Source organism: Asterias amurensis, chromosome 2, assembly GCF_032118995.1.
Source record: "Asterias amurensis chromosome 2, ASM3211899v1".
NCBI lineage: Eukaryota > Metazoa > Echinodermata > Asteroidea > Forcipulatida > Asteriidae > Asterias > Asterias amurensis.
The window spans coordinates 14,429,452-14,447,248 of NC_092649.1; the positions used below are offsets into that span (position 1 = coordinate 14,429,452).

Sequence of the window (17,797 nt, forward strand, 5' to 3'; positions counted from 1 at the left end):
TCCCTTTTTCTATGAGATATCCCTTTTTGTAAAAATGAGTGAAAAGGTGGTGGCGCCATACGGAAAGTTATCCATCAGTCGTATTGTAAAGTCTGTATTCAGTCATGGTCATGTTGTTATTATTTTCCTCCAAACCTTATCCGAGGCTGAAGTGCATTCAGAAAGTGCAAATTATAGCCGGGTCATTGTTGACAGTGACACTGTTTCGTCGACAACGGTGATATTTTTGCCAGAATCTTGGAATGTAAAGCTTTTCTTTTGCGTATGTTTACATTTATTTTTGTAAGCTAATAATAATATTAATAATTTGTTTAGAATGCAGTATGACTCCCCTTAACGCATTTTCATGTGACTTTTTGAGGGCCTTATTTTTGATACATTTTTAAAACTTCTTTCACGCTTACAACTTCGTTACGTACTTTGTATTAAAAAGCCGTGTAAACAACTCACCAACAAAAAATGAGTAAATGCTTTATGAATTGTTTCCTCAGAGTCAGACAGAGTAAAAATTATGCAGTATCACTTTTGCCGATTAATGCTCTAAGATGTCGGTAACTGGTCTCCGAGCTCACCTCCGGAATAAATTCCGTCCAGAGAAGCAAACACCACCTGGGGAGCATGAACAAGTGGTGAAGCGGACTGGTAGTCCAAACCTATCTCGGACATCTGACTACGTCGCTTCCTCGGGATCGGAGGATGTAAACTCCAGCATGGAGGATCTGTCGGCGGACTATAATTTGGATGGCGGGAGTCCGCCTTCGACATCTGGGAGAAAGTTGTCCGATAGGAGAAAGGTACAAGTTTTTGTAATTTAATGGTCAGAGATGATTGCATATTAATTGAGAAAACAACCATTTCTGAACAATTTTTCATCTATAATTAATTTTGTTTTATAGTATCAGGCCTGGAATTACAAAACAGGCCATGGCCTCTGTTGCCAAGGGCCCAATGGGACCACAGAGCAGCCTAAGTATTGATTTTAAAACCATTTTCTGCTAAGCAGGAGGATACAGTCACAACATGGCAACTTGGCAGATAACCATCTATTCTGGCATGCAAAATTTTGTTGCGCTTAGCTACTTTTTGTGCTTTTAAAAAGCACCTCTGTTAGATCTTTGCCTTGGTGCCTCTTCAAAATGTTCTATAGCCTTTAAAGGGACACGTTGCCTATAAAAAAAGTTGTTATAAAAATTAATGCATAATGGTTAGAAAGACGACTTAAAAGTGGAATACAATGATTCACACAATATACCTCAAAATTGCATGATTTTCCTGATACGTCGTGATCAAAAAACATGGCACGCTATTTTGTGGAGTTAAATTTTTTACTCCACAAAATGGCCGACCACGTTAGTAAAAGGAAAACTATGCAATTTTGAGGCCTAATGTGTGAATCACTGTATTCTACTTTTAAAACATCTTTCTAACCATGCATTTCATAACAAATGGTTACAAACAGTTGTTATAGACTACCTCCGCCTATCCAAGGCAACGTTTCCCTTTAAGATTTTCATTGGAAGTGCTCTTTGGAAAAATAAATGTACCTTGCACTCCCTCCGATTAATTGCTTCCATTTGTGTGGCAAATGACAAAATGAATAATACCTTGTAATGTCTATTTTTTGTTTTTATTCATATTAAACTAGTCTAGTGTTTCTTCTAACAATAAGTTTTCTCAACTCTTAAAGGAAAGAGATTCCAGCAACCAGCTCTCCTCATCAGATGGGAGTCGTCGGAGGAGTTCATCTCCGGCTGTCTCCAAGATGAGCGCATGGGATGGGACAGAGAAAGAAATTTATGAAACTCAGCTGAGAACACTTCAAGAGCAGCTGGTAGACTCCATGATTGAAAATCAGACACTCGGTAAGGAGACATGGCTTTCATTAACTCATGCTGGATTAAAAAATTAACAGAATTAGCGGTATTTTTTTGTTGACATATGGTGCTGATTGCACTAATGGTGATCACTGAGTTAGACTTTTAGGCTACCATTCTTGCCCTTGTTGGTGGTCCAATATGCTTTTTGAGATATAGCGGATACTAAAGGAGTGCACTGTTTGGTTTGGGTTTGTACAGAAAAATTTACCCAAACCTACTAGTGTCCTAGTATTGTGTCCACATTTCTCATTGAATTGCACTTGGCCCAATCTCACAGAATCGGCGCTTACGGAAGCAGGGAATTCTGAGCTTACGTCAAGCGTATTTCATGGGTTAGCGGCGAATTTTGGCTTCTGCGCCTGTGTACTCCATGTTACGAGGCATTCTACGCTTTCAAGGCTAGCGCAGAAATTCAACACTTGCAGAATGCAAGTAAGCGGGGAATCATGAACGTAAGCGCAGAATTCTGCGGTAAGCAGAGCCATGAAATTGGGCCCTGGTTGTGTATGTTAGCACACAACTGTGAACAGATCTAACTGTACATTACGTTGGGAATGCATCTTCTTAGATCTCACACGTCAAATTTAGATCTGTGCACGCAGTTCCACTGTCATGACTGTAAGCAACCACCAGTGTAAGTAACCACCAATGTTACGAAATGGTTGGTTGGTCAACTCACTGGGTGTCAAGAATTAAAATCTCATTGTTTACAATGCAGAGAAAAAAAACAGAAAAATTAGTGTACACCTTTTTATAAAAAATATACATCCTTGAATCTAAGCAAGTGATTTTTTAACCTTTGCCTGATTTGGTAAACAGTATTATTTGATGCAAGTGTGTGCACTGCAGCTAAATATAATCATGTGGTGAAGTCTGGACTATTAAGCCATTTTGAGATATGGTGGACACACTACTACAACACTATAAGGTTTGGGTTAATTTGTGTGTAAACACCCAAACCAAACAGTGCACTCCTATCACGTCCACCATACCTCAAAAAGGCTTATTCCGTGTCAAGAGGCAAAGCTGACTCTGTTGCCCTGGTCTTGGTATACATGCTCCTTCAAAAGTTTTCCTTTCTAAAATATTTCCAATTGCCCTTTCGTAACAAAACATTAATGGCCTTTCCCTCATAAAGATGACATTGCAGGCAGGCACAGTACACCCTACATATATGGACTCTGACCACTTACTCTAGTTTAGCTTGGTGGTCTAGTGGTAAGACCACTGGACTCAAAATGAAAGGTTGTGGGTTCGGATCCTACCTGAGTGATTTATCCATGGATTTTGTTCTCATAACTCTGGAAATTACCGAATAAACAGTGCTTAATACACATCATTGTAAGGGTTGTATGAATTATATGGATTTCCAATCATTCAAATAACTATATTTTTAAAATGATATATTTTTCACTTGACTGATCTTCTGAAAGTGTCATGCTACTCAAATGTATGCTGCCCTCATGGTCAAGCACAAGGTCTAAATTATTGAAATTCTTTTGATGTTTTAATCTGTAGCTGGGGAGGTAAAGAAATTCAAGTCCAACAGTGACATGACTCGCCTCCTCCAGATGCTAGACCAGGAGAAAGACAAGTCGGAGAAACTCGGCCAGGAATGTGAAGAGTTGCATCAGCAGCTAGAAAACGTGGAAAGGTACATACTAACCCAAACCATCCCCAACCCAATGTTGGGTTTCGATGGACTGAGGACTGCACCAGTAAACTGATCGTGCTTTGTGTGGGATCAAGCATAACCCCGTAGCCAGAGTCCAACAGTATAGTGTTTAGTTAAATCCTGAGATTTTTGTTAGAGTGAGGAGGGATACTAGTAAATCATTTAAGGGAGTAAAAGTTAATGTAACCTTGCATTCCTTTACACTAGGTTTTCTTAGAGCTAACACTTTTCTCAAAATGGTTGTACCTACAAATTTACTAGTTAAAGCTACCATACTCACCATTTTGGGAGTCACAGGTATATGTGTAAGCGTCGCATTGCCTGAAAATTGTACTATACCATTTAACTCTTTCAGTGCCAGCCTTTTGTTAACATTTTGAAACTAAAATGCCCAGCTTTTTTAGGTTCTCTAAATCCTGTATAACAAGTGAACAAATAAGTCTTTCTAACCTAACAAAACTGTATCTTGCTGATTTGTGTTGCCTTGGTGCATCCTAAAGTCAATAGTATTTCTTGATTGATAATGTCATAGCTTGTGATAACTTGTATATTATGGGTCGTACATGACACTTTTTGAGTACATAAAAAGACTGCACATGTACGATAATGGTGCTTTGAGACTACATCAAATTGATCATACATGTATGACCTTGGCACTGAAAGAGTTAACACAAAGTGATATTGACTCCCAAAATGGCGCAAGGCCACATTATTGTGATGATGACGTCAGGTGAATTGAGTCAATTCTATCTTTCTCTCATTTCCTTAGGAGGAGCTATAGTCTGGAAGAATCTCCATCTTCTGTGGAGCTTGCAGAGGAAGCTGACACAACTGACTTTCCTACCATCTTGGATACAAGTAAGAAAAATTTCCCGGTATTGTCCTACTTTGTCCAAAACAAAAATTATATGCTAGTATAGTAAATTGATGCAATGTGTCATGCCCCGAGTCTTTCCCCGACCTCGGCGGCCATGACCTTCGGTAGTTGTTGGACAAACAGAGAATTGAAGGCAAGGGAAACAAGTTTGTATTTACAAGAAAATATACAGATTTATTTACAATTTACATTAAGTGTGTCTTCACAAAATTAATAAAATAAACGTTGTCCTATCAATGACCTTCAATAATGGTTGCCGGTTAATATTACAATCTTCTCTTGCTCTCTCTGTGTGTCTCTTTCGGTTCCTAGTTTAACATCACTCCCATCACGTCTTTCGAGTATTCTTTAAGTTTAGATTAGTCTTTGGCACTGGGTCGTATCTCTGCCCGGCCTTCTGTTAGCCCTCAGTTTAGCACATCAACTTCAAGTGTGGTGTTTTAGCCCTTGCGGGAAAAACCCTGCAATAAGCAAATAAACCCAAATCTACATTTACAAAACTTAAAGTAAAATAGCACATTATCAACTTATGATCAATGGTTTCTTTACGGAAGTTCGACAACGCACTTCCATCTTTAACGCATAAATTCAAATCAATGCTATGTACAAAACTTTCTTTTCACGACATCCTCGAACAATTAAATCAAAGTAAATCACAGTTCTATTGAGAAGAAGTTCCACAATTAAATACAACAAAACTGAATTTCATTAACACAATCTCTTTGAAATAAATAACATTATCAATAGCTACTTACAGGTCGATTTGTCGATCCTGGTTTCTACAGTGGCGGATCTCTTCAACAAAATTTCGGTGTGTCTCACTCGCCAGAATAAACTGCTTTTGCAAAAACTCAGCAACTAAGGCTGGATGACTGTATACTTAGGGCTCTCAATAACCCATAAGCAAAATACAGGAGTTCTCAATAACTCGATCGTCGAGGCTGACAGAGTCCTCTCCTCGGGAATCTCAAAATGCAAAGTGACACACCTAAATTTCTGTTCCCCTTAAATTAACACAAAATAACTTCCCGCTGTAAGATCTCGTGACTTGCACGCATTCCAAACCTTTAACATAAAAGAACTATTGGTCTGATGCCTTCTTGGCCAATCAGAACCTTTAAACTGCCCCAAAAGTTTACTAACCTTTACAGAACTTGAACACAATGAAAAGAAAATGCCAAGTCATGATGGCGGCGCTTTGGCCATAACTATTTAAAACCTTGTTTCTTCCTGTATTATACATAACGGCCAGCAAACTGAGGAAACTTAAGTAATTCTTTAAAAAACTTATATCACTCCGTGACACAATGCCCACTGCTGAATAGGAATCGGACTGCCTTTAGCTACTGGGTATCTCAGTGGTCTAGTTGTAAGATACTAATCTGGTATTGCATAGGTCTTGGGTTCCAATCCTACCCGAGTAATGCCTGGATTTTTTTCACAGAACTCGGGGAAAACCAAAATAAATACTAGTATAATTACATAACAGAAATATGGAAAACAAAAACAATACCTGAAAACTTTCAGAAAGTTCCCTTTTTTTACTGTCGTGTGATGATTGCAATTTGTTTCTCAAGAGGTCGTACATGAAGCATTTGAAATTACAATTAAGTGAGGTTTGTGGAGACGCCATGTGAGAAATCTCTCTATGATCTGTGGTGGAACTGAGAAGAAACAGTGGTCTAACGACTTTTCGATCAGGATGCTCTGATTGTCTTCAGAAGAAGAAGACTGATTGCAATGTTGAGTCGATTTAAAACTGCAGGTTCTTCTCAGAACCAACACTTCGTCGTCGTCGTCATCTAGCCTGTTTCACTCCACTGCAGGAGGAAAGCCTCTTCACCAAATCTCAATTTCACTCTATCCTGTTTGTGCAAAGCAATGCCCTTGTATGTATCAGTTTCTTGGAGTCCAATTGGTTTTTTTGCATGCCCACCTGTTGTCATGCCTCCTTGCTAGGTGGTCTGCCCATCTCCACTTCTTTGATTTGATCGTCTTGATAATATCCTGCACTCTTGATTTCTTTCTTAGGTCCTCATTCGTCACCCGGTCCTTCTTTGTTACTCCTATTATAATCCTTTCCATGGCCCTCTCTGTTACCCTTAATTTGTTGTCTAGTCGTTTGGTGGTCGTCCATGTCTCAGCACCATACAATAGGACAGGTATGATGATGCGCTGATTGAATACCTGCCTTTTCAAGGATCACAGAAGGGTGTGGTCTCTAATGATGTAGCTCAGTGTACCAAACTTCACCCATCCTAACTGGATTCTTGTCTTTATTTTCCTCTCCTGTTTCGTTGTTGAAGGTGATCATAACCAACACAGAGAGATTTATTACATGGTGTTTTGGCAAACCTATCATGGTTGTACAGATAGTTCCCTTAAAGGGAGTACTTGGTAATTACTCTGAAATTTATGACCCTGAATACGTACCTTGTAAGAGCACAGGAGAGATGTCAATATAATAAGACACTGTCGGAAACAATTACTTTTGAAGTAATTTAGTTTTAGAGAAAGAGGTAATTTTTTGTACACTAAAAAATTTGGATCTGAGAAAGGCTTCAGGCATCTATAGAACACACAATTATATGCAACAAAGGTGTTTTTTCTTGCATCTTCTTTCAGGTTTATTATTTCATGCATATGTTGGGACACACTAAGTTAGGATACTGGTCGTTGACAATTACCTGCCCTTATGCGATTCACATATCTCTCTTGTTTTATTATTTGGCCACCAGAGTCATCAAGGGCGTATCGATTGCAAGAGTGGTTGACTGACAAGGTCTATGAAGTAATTGCAGACTTCACAGAGGAACCTGATGATGAGAAGACGGGAGAGAATGGAGAGGGAGAGGAGCTAGCTGTCAAAAAGTGAGGCTCAGTCCACATTCCTCACACAGCACCACAAGTGACTTGTTATATAAATAATGCTAAAAGGAGCCACACTTGGGTCTTATAGATGGATTGCACTAAGCAACATCAACTGCAATATTTGATGATAAACAATGCAAAAGTGCATACCTGTACGCGCTGCACACAGCTCTTAGCCAATGATAGCCTTGCACGCGTGCACATTTCATCAAATATGGCAGTCGTTATGACGCTCAGTGCAATCCATCTATCGGTCATATTGGCATAGACAGTCAATAATATTGCATAGGTTTTTGTTTTTTTCCCCTTTAAGATATTACTTGAAAATGGTATGTTAAAAATGTTGTAATGTTTGGTATGTGGCAGTGAAATGCAGAAAGGCATGGTCTCTAAGGGTTTAACTTAGTGTTGTTTGAATTTGCAATTTTTAATGTAAAATATACAAGCATATGTACAAGTTCCATAGCCACCCCCCTCTCATAACCCGCTACCCCCACCCCCAAAAGAAAAAAAGAAAAGAAAGAAAAAAAAATAATAATAATAATAATATATATAAAATAAGGGGAAAAAATAAATTTTGCTCTTAGAGTATAAAGTTTATGTCTGTATCTTTGAATGATAAGTCATTTCTGTTTCACTAACTCTTTAATTCTTTTTTTGTTCTTCTACTTTTACAGATTGAAGGCAAACATTAAGAGATTTAGTAAGTATTTTCTCTTTGTTATTCTTGTTTGTGTGTTGTGGAGTAAAATTATTTGAGGGTTTGAAATTTTTTTTTTGCTAGAATGGGACTAGAACCCGCGACCATTGGATTAATGTGCCGCCAATCTACCAACTGAGCTGTCCAGCCCTAATGTTAAGTGGTCTCTCTATTTTGTGTATACCTTTGTTTGGTGTGCCAGTCAGAAGCCAACCAGTAACTGCTGTTTATTAGCTAGGGATCACTACAAGTTCAACTTTGCTGAACAGTAATGAACGTATCAACAGTTTGTACAAAAACCAAATAGTTATTTTTAACCCGCTTCCCGAAACAGTGACGATATGTACAACATCTATTTAAAGAGTCACCGACTTACAGATATTTTCTTCAAAGATTATCATAATGCACAGAGGAAGTTATTATCACAGAATTCATGTTGTAGTGCTACAATCACAATTGTAGTGCTACAATTTTCAGTCGGCTGCCAACCATGCTAGCAATATACTATGGTGAGCGCAATACATGGGATGTATGGCTTTATTTACGTCGAGCTATACAACCCATCCGAACTTTTGTTATAGTGTCTTCCTTGAGGACACAAGTGTCAAGACTAGGATGCAAACCCACAACAGAGTTTAAGTCAGGTGTGCTAGACCACTCGGCCATGGAACTTCATTGATTGCTTAGCATCAAAACAACAGGGTACCACCGGGTTACATTTATAAATACAATACAAAACCCTTTCTGTTTTGCCAAGTCGGATATTTTTATACTTACCAGCTTTTATTAAATTAAGTCCTGGTTATTTCCAGCTTGTAAATCATAATCCATTTAGCGCATCAGAGAACAGTCCTTGTTTTGCAGCATGCGCTTGAAGGCCAGTGTGGAATAATCACATCTGAGACCTTTACACCTGTCGGGTTTCTAGGGCGTTGATCATGACTAATCAGCTTACAACCTGTAGGGGAACATTATGAGAGCTGCTGAGTGACCAAGACAAGGACACCTGTCGGCTGAGTACATATGATTGATTTCTGAAAACATCAATAATATGAAATTGGCAATTATCAGGCATGCAATTTTTTCCCCAGATCAGCTGATTTCCTCTTTTTTTATTCTTAATTTTACCAAAATTGAAAAATACTATACAAAGTCAATGAAATTTTGTATTTTCATAGATTCAGCAATGCACTTAACAATATAAAAACGTTATAATTACAAAGATACACTACGAACAATGAGTATCAGAGCATATGTCAAAATAGCTTTGTTCTTGGTACACTTGGGTTAAAAATGTTTAGGAATTCTAATACTTGTTTTAATATGTACCTTGGTTTATTTGTTTGTCTAGTCTTCATCAAGATTTTCTTTTAAATGATGTCTAGTAAATAAGGTAATTGGCTTCAAATGTGCCAACTGGTTTTGCATCCCATCTGCGCAATTTTGTTGGGTTCCATACGCACTACTTTAAAAGTGAGGTTGGTGGAGGTGAGATGTGTGGGCTTCAAACTCTTTAAGGTTTATCCATCCCAAACCTGTCAACTGCATGTTTTGAATTGGATTCTATTGAGACCTCCGACTACACTAGTTCCCCTGATGATGCTTTACATGGGGTCGGGCATAACCAGAGTCCTACAGGTTAGGGGTTGAGTTGGGCTACCATGATGGATTGTGTTTGAATGATAAAGGATCCTCGTAAAATACTTAAGGGAGTAAGGGTTAAAGAACCTTTCATTTGTTTTTGTGGTTGTGGTTTGTGTTTAAGACTCCCCATCCCAAAACAAAAAACGCCACCCCTAAAACCCCCACGTCAAAACCTCCCATGCTGGATGTGTCGTATTTTTTATCATGTGTGAACCAAGTTTAGATGATACAATACAAGTAAAGCAAACAGATTTTTCCATTGTTGTTATTATTTTTAACTACTGTTATCTGTTTGGCCATTGATACAAGAAAACAACATGCAGGCAGTCAAAAAATATAACTGCAATATCGTGATGCAAGAAAATTTGCCACTGAAAGCACCCTCTGATCACACGGTCAAAAATATGGCAATTTGCTTTATGGTGGGCAGGGTTTACTTTGAAAGCTTGACAACTTTTGGCTGGGCGTCTGTTTACCACTTCACTGGTGGGTTGATAGTGGGGCTGCCATCCATGTACTCCCCAGTAGTATGATTCAAGATTGCAGGGTGGAAGTCATTGGGAAATGAGATTATATGAGCATGTAAAACTAAAGGACAGGTATAAACATGTATTAATTTTGGTTTTTACCCATACCCATACACCGATGTGTGTTAGCACTGTATACTCGGTACTTTCCCGTGAAAAAATATCACACGCATGTTACTCGGGTGGGATTCAAACCCACGACCCTTGCAATTCTAGAGCAGTGTCTTACCAACTAGACTTCCGAGGTTGCCCGGCGGCTAGAGGCAGTTCTAATCCTATGTTTTGGCAGCGGGTACTGCAACGAATGTAGACATGTAAACAAAAACTGGTATGTTACAAAATGTGTCAGTCGGTGATAAATTATTCAAGTTTCCTAATGAGTAAGTTGGAAGTATTCTTTGAAGCTTTGCGTGGTGTGGAGAAGTAAGAAGAAACTATAAATAAATAGTAAACTTTGGGGTACTACCATGTGTAAATCTCTGATGAGTGAGTGTTAGCTCTGAAGACGAGCAGAGTATACTGTTCAAAAAGTTGAGACCAAACTGGTTCTTTTCAGAGCCAACACTCACTCATTTTAGAGATATACATATGGTTGAATTTGCGAGTTTACTATTTATTTATAGTTTCTTCTTATGAGCAAATTGGAGTATGGTCATTACCCTTTTAGAGATACGATGGACACTGTATGAGTCCACTGTTTGGTTTAGATGTATAGGAACAAATATACCTAAACCTAAATACATGTAGTAGGGAGGTTTAGCTGCACGTTACGAGGTTTAGCTGCACGTTACGCGGGCAAAAACGTGAAAGTGAACGTCGGAACATGAAACTTTTGTTGTTTCTAGGTAACGTCACCACTTTGGGCTTGTAGCATGCTCATGTATGGCAACTGCACGTACGTACCTGACGTGAAAAACAGTAACTTCACGAATGCTTAAAAGGGAGATTGATACAACAATTTTTTGTCATACTCACATCCACGTTTTTGCTTACGTAACGTGCAGCTAAGCCTCCCTAGTGTTACAATAAAATGTCCACCATACCTCATAACGGCTTATTGTGTGGCATTTGTAGACTTGCTTCACTTCTAGCAGTTAGGCACAACACATCTGTTGCAATTTCACAAAACTCTTCCTAACTTAAGAGAAATTTTGGACTTGGGATGAGTCCCAACCCTGCACTGTAGCATGCAGACCTTAAGATTAATCCTAAGTTAAGACGAGTTACTCGTCCTAACTCGAGATAAGACGAGTCCTAACTCTTTGTGAAATCGACGGCAGCTTGTCTTTATATTCATCTGAAAATCTAGCATATCATGGCTGAGCAGCTGCTAGCCATGGCAGAGTGTACATGGTTTAGTTTGAATTCTGGTTTTAAACAACCTTGTTTTAGTGAATGAATAAGACCAAATACTTGTGATCACCATTCAGTCAATAAGTGTTCCGAAGTGTCCTCAGAAGTGGTGGACAAGGTTGCTTCTTGAGTTCTGTGCCCTTTTGAGTTCTCCAGAAAAAACTAAACTGAATTATTACACCTCTTACAGAAATTCTGCCTTTTGGATCCCATGACTGTTCCATTTTCCCTCGGCTGCGCCTAGGAAAAATAGAACGCTCCGGGGATCACCTCAGGAGTTGTATTTTTAACCATAGTACTGGAAGCAGTCAATATTTGTATAAAAGTTCACCTAATGAGAAGTTGCAGTTTATTATCGGTGATATCCTTGTTTTTCTGCGTTCTGCAGAGGCAGGTTACCAGCCAATTGTGCAGTGGTTCAAGGCCATTGATAACTTATTCAGCTGGAAATCAATACCAGGAACGTTCTTGGCGTTTGCTGTGAGTAAAACTTTTATTTCTATTCTTGCCAAACTGTGTAAACATTGGTGTCTTCATTATTTTCAAGCTTCATACACACAGTCATGACAGTCAAATTCAAACTCTGGTGTTTCTGATCAGCAGAGTGTGGGTTCGAATCCCCAGCCGGTCCTTAAGCAAGACACTTAACCTTTGCTTCGTCCTTTGGATGGGACGTAAAGCTGATAAGTTGATAAGTTGGTCAAAAAGAATGGCAAACTTGTCTTGATTTGTTCTCTTTGTTTTCTTCATTACAGTTGTACATGTATGCCATCAGTAGAGGCTGGCTCATTACATTAGTGTTTGGACTTGCTCTCTGGCATCTAACCAAGACGTATCTCATCTCAAAGTGAGTATTGAATTCTTCCTGAATTGCTGAAATATATGACCGTACAATGGACCCTTCCCATGAAATATGCTAATTACATTCACGCATGCGTACAGACCCTGTTGGTTGGCAAACTCCATAGAGTTGTGCACTAAGCAGACGCGCAATCGCGTCTGCGTGACGCACCCATTACCCGTGTACAAAACAGCGCGATGTTCCCTCAATTTGCCAACCAAAACGTTAGTGCGCACACGCTATGTGCAATTTACATATTTCATGGTCTATTACTTTCAGCTTCATCCCCAAATCCTCCCCAACTATTCAACCAAGTATCACTGTTTAATTCAGTGGGATTGAATCGGACCAAAACCAATGGTGTCAGATACGACTCCGAGGATTATTTAAAGATGACAAGCTTTAGGCCATACCGTGCATAAGTATTTTCGCAAGTAATTTATATTATACATACTTGCGTCATTTTCTTTTGAACTTTTGAACCAGTGCTTTATAAATAAGACTCCATTTTTATTACCAATTAAATTTTCTGAGTGTTGCTAGGATTTCTACAATGTTGTTACATTAAAACTCTAACATGTACTACACTCAGAGGACCAATATTTTGAGATGATTTGCATAGGCCATGTGCATAGGTACTTTTGGAAGAGGCTTTTATTCAAAGCTTTTATATTTTTTTTAATCCTGTTGGGGTTTATTCTGAGCAAACCTTGTTGTTCGATTTGACTCTAGTAAACTCTGAGGACCAATGTTTGTAGATGATATACACAGGCTAGCATAAATATGTTATTGGAATAGCTTTAGAATGTTCTTTTTATAATCATGTTGGAATTTGTTTAGAAAAAAACCCAATGTTGTTAGATTTGTCTCTGATAAACTGGCATTACCTCTACCATAAGTTCCTGCGGATAAGACACGTCTTATCTGACTTCCTAGACCCCCAAAACATTGTTGCGTCTTATCTTTAGTATCGCCTTGTCTGCTAACGATTGAATTCTTTTGACGATCACCGAGTGAAGTCATACATTACAATAATACCTTTATTTTGTCCTGGGTTTTTCAAACTTTGAAAAGACGGACTCTTTTGAAATTCACGCAGGCTGCCTTTTTTTTTTTTTTTCCTGAATTTATTTTGCATTGCCTCTTGTCCGCCTATCCAAATGAAATTACGGTGCTTATAGATGACGTGGACAGGTTATGTGCATGAAGCACATCAAATGCAGTACCTGGGCATTCTGTGACATTGGTTGTTCTTTGTTGAGATTGATTGTATGGAACAGGTAGGCCTTGTAGTTTTATTATGATTATTTTTTTTTACTGTTATATGCATCAAGGTGCAGTTTTTGATATGTGCTTTTAAAACATCTCTTCCGGCTGGCCCAGATATTTTGTTTGTTATCACCCTTGAGGTTCGCTAAATGTCATGATTTAAGCGCATTGGTATTTCATTCAGTTATGAAATGCGCTATATAAGAATTAGCTATTATTATTATTATTATTATTATGATGTGATCAATATTGCCCCACTTTAATATAACATTTTTACAGTAGTATTTTTGTATTGTTTTGTCAAATTTTGTATTTTTATACCACTGGTTGTTTGTAATCCTGGTCCTTGGCACCTCTGACAAACATTGTGCTGTGCAGTTAACACCAAGGTTTTTGTGGCTTCCAGTATAATGGATTTGTGGCTTTCAGCTTGTTATGGGTTCAATGGCTTCAGTGTAATGGGTTTGTGGCTTCCAGTGTACACCCATGGGTTCATGGCTTCAGCTGATGCCAATTGGTTCCTGGATTCCAATGTAATGAGTTTGTGGCTTACAGTCTATGCCCATTATGGGTTTGTGGCTTGCAGTGTAATGGGGGGCGTGGCTTCAGTGTAATGGGTTTGTGGCGTCCAGTGTGAGCCTATGGCTTACAAGCTTACGCCCATGGGTTTGTGACTTCCAGTTTAACGGGCTTGTGGCATCCAGTTTATTGGGTCCGTGACTCACAGCTTATGGTGGATATGTTGTACTGTGTATGTAGTGATCAGTGCATGGTTTTTATGACAAAAAACCACTTGCACACGTGTGCTTGTAGGCTACCATTTGCTGAGGTCAAACAATGCACATACATGTAGTGCTCATGGGTACGAGTCGCACTCAACTCTCCGCCAATGGTAGGTCTTCATTGACCTCAATGAGGGCGCTGTTCGGGTTGGTGATGCCATGTAAGGAGGTACAATATGAGGAGACGGCACTACGAATAGGTCTTTTCTGGAAACAGTTGTTTACTTGTTTCTTTGTTTCTCACCCTGGAGTGTTTGTTGTCACAGATTTCAGATGTTGGCTCACAACACCTCCTTTCCAATTGTTATTTGACAATTGACCGTGAATAGAAACAATTTAAGTGAGAACAAGATTTAAGGCTCTACGTGGTGGGAAAACACACACATGTACAAATCACAACAACATACAGAGGGTCTAAGGCAGCCGCCTTACATGAGGTCGGCGACCCAACAACAATCATCCAATGAACCGTAACCCACCTGGCTGATGCTGCAGAGCTAGAGTTATAAAATTGGCTGATCGTAAATTATTTATTAAAGCAGTTTGCGATACGTTGCTCTAAGGAAAGGAGCTACATTTATTGTCAATTTCTTTCATTCTGATACTCAATGTGTTTCCAGCCCAAATAAAAATAAACAGGTTGATGTCATGTCCTACTCTACGAAGTTGCCAATACAGGCCTTGCACTTAAAGATTTGTGTACAGTCGCCGACCGAGCTGGGAATCTGTGTTTTACTTGCCCCTGGAAGTTTTGCTTTGAGATAACCAAGCTTTTACTAGTGTAACGTCATAAATGTGTTACTGATAATGCTCAAATGAACTTATATTTTTACACAATTCTTTTTTTAATTTTTTTTATTATTATTATTATAATCTGAAAAGAAAGGTGAGAACTTTAAACCAGTAGGTTTACTACTTGTAACAATGACTACTTATTTGGGATACGCTGTGTATTAAGGGTGATCCCTGAAAATAGGCAATTTTCCCATTGTGGTTGGTTGTCAAGGATTGCTATGAATAGATCTAGGGAAAAATGAAATCGGAACAATCTGAAGGCTGTCAATCTAAAGGATGTGCAGTCTAGCAAAGGTAAAATGGTTAGGACGATGGTTTACTGCTGTGAGCATGAAACTAGTGTTTAACAGTCCTTGTCTGTATTGCAGGTTTGTCATGTACCCTTTGCAAAACACATCATTGCCACAGCCAGCATACCAAGGTTAACTCTTTACTCTGCAGCTCTTAGCTTATATTGACTGCTCTTTCAGCCAGCGCAGCAGATCAGGGTTCCAATCAACTGAGCAGAAGAAAGTGTTCTTTAGATTTATGCTTTTTCATCAGTTATGGCACTGGATTTTAGAGGACAGAAATACACAAATAACCCAGGGGAGATGTTTTCCCCTACAATTTTATTATTCCAACAATTTCTTTTGGTAATTACAGGTGCATCCATAACCTGTGTTTTTGTTCAGTGCAATATTTAAGTGTAACTAAATTTGTCTTTACCTGATTGCATTTGTTGTTCTATTTTTATTTTTTTATTTTTTTCCACATCTAAAACTGAAGTTTTCCCCATTGTTTCATATTCATTTTGTGATTTGCGCTGTTGGACGTGTAATCAAATTGAAAATGAAATAAAATAACAAGTCGCAAATTGCTTTAAATCATCAACCTTCAAAGACCATGGTCGGTCTTATAAATTATTTCAGCGGTTGACTTCACATTGGATGCACTGACGCCGATACATATTATTTATAGGTAGCTGTTTTTCGCAAAAACAATCTCAGGACCATGCTGTTTTCCTTTCGGGAAACTTGTTAAAAAACACATTCAAAGTAGATATTTAAAAAGGTGAAGCGATGCATTCAGAAAAGATGTTTTCAAGCCATTCTTGATTAATCTTTACTGTCTTCAGATTAGATTTTTCAATTGCCTGTTTCTTGCATCGTAGCAGACCTGTCAGGGTTGTAGCTAGACCAGTTTTAGGTGGTAGGCTGTAAATCAAATGTTTTCGAAGTCCACCAAGGGTGAGCGGATCAACAAAATTATTCATGTTTAAAGGCAGTGGACACTATTGGTAATTGTCAAAGACTAGCCTTCACAGTTGGTGTATCTCAACATGTGCATAAAATAACAAACCTGTGAAAATTTTCTTTTCTTTTGAAGATCTTTAGTTGCATGGTTAACCTTCAGAACACTTACTTTTAGGCAATAAAGCTATGAATACAACAATTTTGTGATCATACTTATGTCTAATTTGTATCCGTTTGACTCATTTTCAAAGAGCGGGTCACATTTGTCCTTCTGAAAACATATAGTTAGAATAGACTGTGAAAGTTGACCTTTAGAGCACCAAGCATTTTTCAAGAACCATTGGCTGCAAGATTTCAGACACTTTCACTTTTCATGAATATTTGTCAAGGTTCCAATACGGAACTAAACTCTCACTTGATTAACGTAGTTTCCTCTCAGCCATTGTTTGAATTCATTTTAAAGAAGGTATGGTCGTTGCTAAAGGTGTTTCTATTAAATATTAAAGCTGATCGTGGTGTGTCCTTCAGTACAGCTCATCTGATTGGGTTGGAGACGCAAAATTGTTGATCATTGCTGCTAGGCAACCACTGTAATGTAGAGGTTGAATGTAATCGATCGTGATATTTGGTTTTGGCTCAAATTTAACTCAAAGTGTTGTGCGTCTCTAGGCAAATAATTACAGAAATGAAAATAATATTATACCAATAGACTGAGTATCAAATTTGAGGTGGACTTTAAAAGCTATGCTAGCTGAAAACTCACACGTTTAATAAACACATGGTTATTTGTTAATAGGAAAAAAAAGGAATTTACAATAATAAATGATTACAAGTATTAAATTGTACAATACCTGATACCCAAAATTGATGTGGACTGTAATAGATATTCTAGCTGTTAACTCACACATTTACTTCACACAGGTTTATTTGTTTTTGTTTTGAAAAAGAAATAAAATAGGCTATAACAAATAAGTGCCTTGGGCACTCGAACAGTGGATATGTGCGCGTTATAAGTTTTACCTAATAAAATATTACTTATTGAGGTGCTGTAGTTTGGAGAAATGATTATCCAAAACAATGTCCCGAAAATACTTTTTTACATGCTAAAATCATCTCCTGTGAGACAGTTTTTACTCATTTTTCAAAACCTACAGCACCTCAGCAAGTAATATTTTAAGAGGAGCTTTCTGTCATCAATATCTTCAAACTGTGTGAGTTTGATACAAATCTGTGGACATTGTGTTTTGTGTCCTTTACGGAAATTTGTATTCTTCAACACTGTAAAAACAATGAGTGGACATGTGTAAGTCCACCTAGTTTCAAGTCCTCATTATGTGGACCTCTTCTTTGT

The 17,797-nt window shown here is 38.3% G+C and overlaps 1 protein-coding gene across 1 annotated transcript in view; it reads left to right on the top strand.

Moving 5' to 3' along the window:
• Window positions 1-17,797, top strand: part of LOC139933917 (GRAM domain-containing protein 4-like) — a 45,790-nt gene that overhangs the window by 531 nt on the left and 27,462 nt on the right. Inside the window, exons 2-9 of the mRNA XM_071928149.1 lie at window positions 492-794; window positions 1,688-1,862; window positions 3,396-3,531; window positions 4,322-4,410; window positions 7,168-7,300; window positions 7,978-8,003; window positions 11,913-12,004; window positions 12,280-12,371. Of these exons, the coding sequence (XP_071784250.1) occupies window positions 546-794; window positions 1,688-1,862; window positions 3,396-3,531; window positions 4,322-4,410; window positions 7,168-7,300; window positions 7,978-8,003; window positions 11,913-12,004; window positions 12,280-12,371 (992 nt within the window). The 5' untranslated portion in view covers window positions 492-545. The remainder of the gene's footprint in view (window positions 1-491; window positions 795-1,687; window positions 1,863-3,395; window positions 3,532-4,321; window positions 4,411-7,167; window positions 7,301-7,977; window positions 8,004-11,912; window positions 12,005-12,279; window positions 12,372-17,797) is intronic.